The 1,592-nt window shown below is 65.5% G+C and overlaps 1 protein-coding gene across 1 annotated transcript; it reads right to left on the bottom strand.

Annotated features, from left to right (window-relative positions):
• Positions 1-5: 5 nt before the first annotated feature.
• On the bottom strand, positions 6-1,366 carry LOC108525402 (dapper homolog 2-like; the record flags this gene model as incomplete). Its single annotated transcript, XM_017866390.1, has 1 exon — positions 6-1,366. A coding segment is annotated over one exon (1,361 nt), but the record flags the coding sequence as incomplete, so codon positions are not given.
• Positions 1,367-1,592: the final 226 nt, after the last annotated feature.

Here is a 1,592-nt window from a genome sequence, read left to right as displayed (position 1 = left end):
GAGGGGAACCGTGGGTCACACTCAGCCGAGTGCTTGGAGGGCTCCGAGTTGCTCCTGGTGTGGGCGTCCTGGCGGACCAGCAAGGGCCGGCCCCGGGCCTGTGGGCCACCTGCTCTTCTGGCCACGGGCCTGGGGGGCACCAGGTTAGACTCGGGACTGCTGGCCAGGTGGGCCCGGGCCGAAATCTCCACAGTGGACTGCCAGCGGCGATGCTTCCTCCTGGCCACCGAGGTGAGCAGTGCGGCCTCAAAGGGGAACAGGGCTTGGGCTGAGGTCCGGTGGCTCTCCTGCGGGGCCACCGCCAGGGGGACGAGGACAGGCACGGGGTAGAGGGTAGACTCGGAACAGGAGCGCCCGGGTGCCTCCCAGGCCAAGGCTGGCCTCCGCGGGAACCCACCCCTCCCTGGGGACCAGTGGGCAGCGTCCCACTCCAGGGACGGCTGGGCGGCTGCAGGGGCTCCCTCAGGCCTCTCCAGTAGAAGCGGCGGCTGCCTTGCAAACCTCAGCACCTTGTCCATGGGGCTTCTCTTGATTTTTTCAGCCTTGCTCTTGGGGGAACCCATTTTCAGACTGGCAGCCAAGGAAGGGTGGGCAAAGTGCCCAGAGGCACTTTGGGACAGTGAGGGGCTCTTGTCCAGCATCCTGGATGGGGATATGACGTTGCCTCGTCCACAGTCCTGAGCTGGGGGTGTCTGCTGGGCCTTCCAGCTGGGAGAGGGCCGTGCCATGGTCTCCCTGAGGACGCGGCTGTTCGAGGGCTCCTCTGGAAGGTTGCCAGGGTGCGGGGGACCCTCAAGAGGCATGGATCCCTGCTGCCGGGGGCCCCTGCCGGCACCCCTGCTCCGAGCTGGCCCTCCCTCGTCCTCCCTCCCTGGGGCGAAGACCAATAGTCGCCCTCCACCATCTGTACTGCAGCCCCCCTGCATCTGTGGGGGTGGGGACGCTGCATGCCGTAGAGGTCCCTGTTCTCCCCCACTACCTTTTGCTGGGGTCTCCCGGCCCCACAGATGCAGCAGCCTGTCGATATAGGCTCTGGCTCTGGCCGGACCAGCCTCGAGGACCGGCCCAGTCTGGATGGTGTTCAGACCTGCGGGGCCTGGGGGGGTCTCCCTGGGGCACGAGGGGCCACCGCCCTGTGGGGTTTCCTTAGTCAGAGCAAACAGGGGGCTCTGCAGAGCCACAGCGTGCAGGGGGCTGGGGTACGGGTACATCTCCCTGCTGCCCTGGGACACCAGGTCTTGCCGATACTTGGGGTCTGGCATGTGCAGCGGGAGGTCCACCCCCTGGCAGAGGAGCCCGACGAGCTCAGAACCTGTGCTGGCTTTCTGGAGCCCCGTGTCTGCCATCAGGGCTCTGTCAAGATCACCTAGGAACGAGAAAAATGAACAAACACGTAACACGGAGAGGATTTCATGTGCTGTTGATTTCATTTCATGCATGAAATGCAGCCAGGAAGGAAGCGCTGCTCATTCACTGCTTGGAGGAACTCCTGGGTCCCACGGGAGGCGGCGACTCCAGTCACCGGGGTCCGCATCTAGACACGGCGCGGGGCCCCGTCTGCATCTAGACAGAGGGCGCGGGGCCCCATCTGT

The sequence above is a fragment of the Rhinopithecus bieti genome, unplaced genomic scaffold (assembly GCF_001698545.2).
Source record: "Rhinopithecus bieti isolate Rb0 unplaced genomic scaffold, ASM169854v2 scaffold_47065, whole genome shotgun sequence".
Classification (NCBI taxonomy): domain Eukaryota; kingdom Metazoa; phylum Chordata; class Mammalia; order Primates; family Cercopithecidae; genus Rhinopithecus; species Rhinopithecus bieti.
The sequence above is the reverse complement of the archived record's forward strand: the minus strand, read 5'-3'. Positions and strand labels throughout refer to the sequence as shown.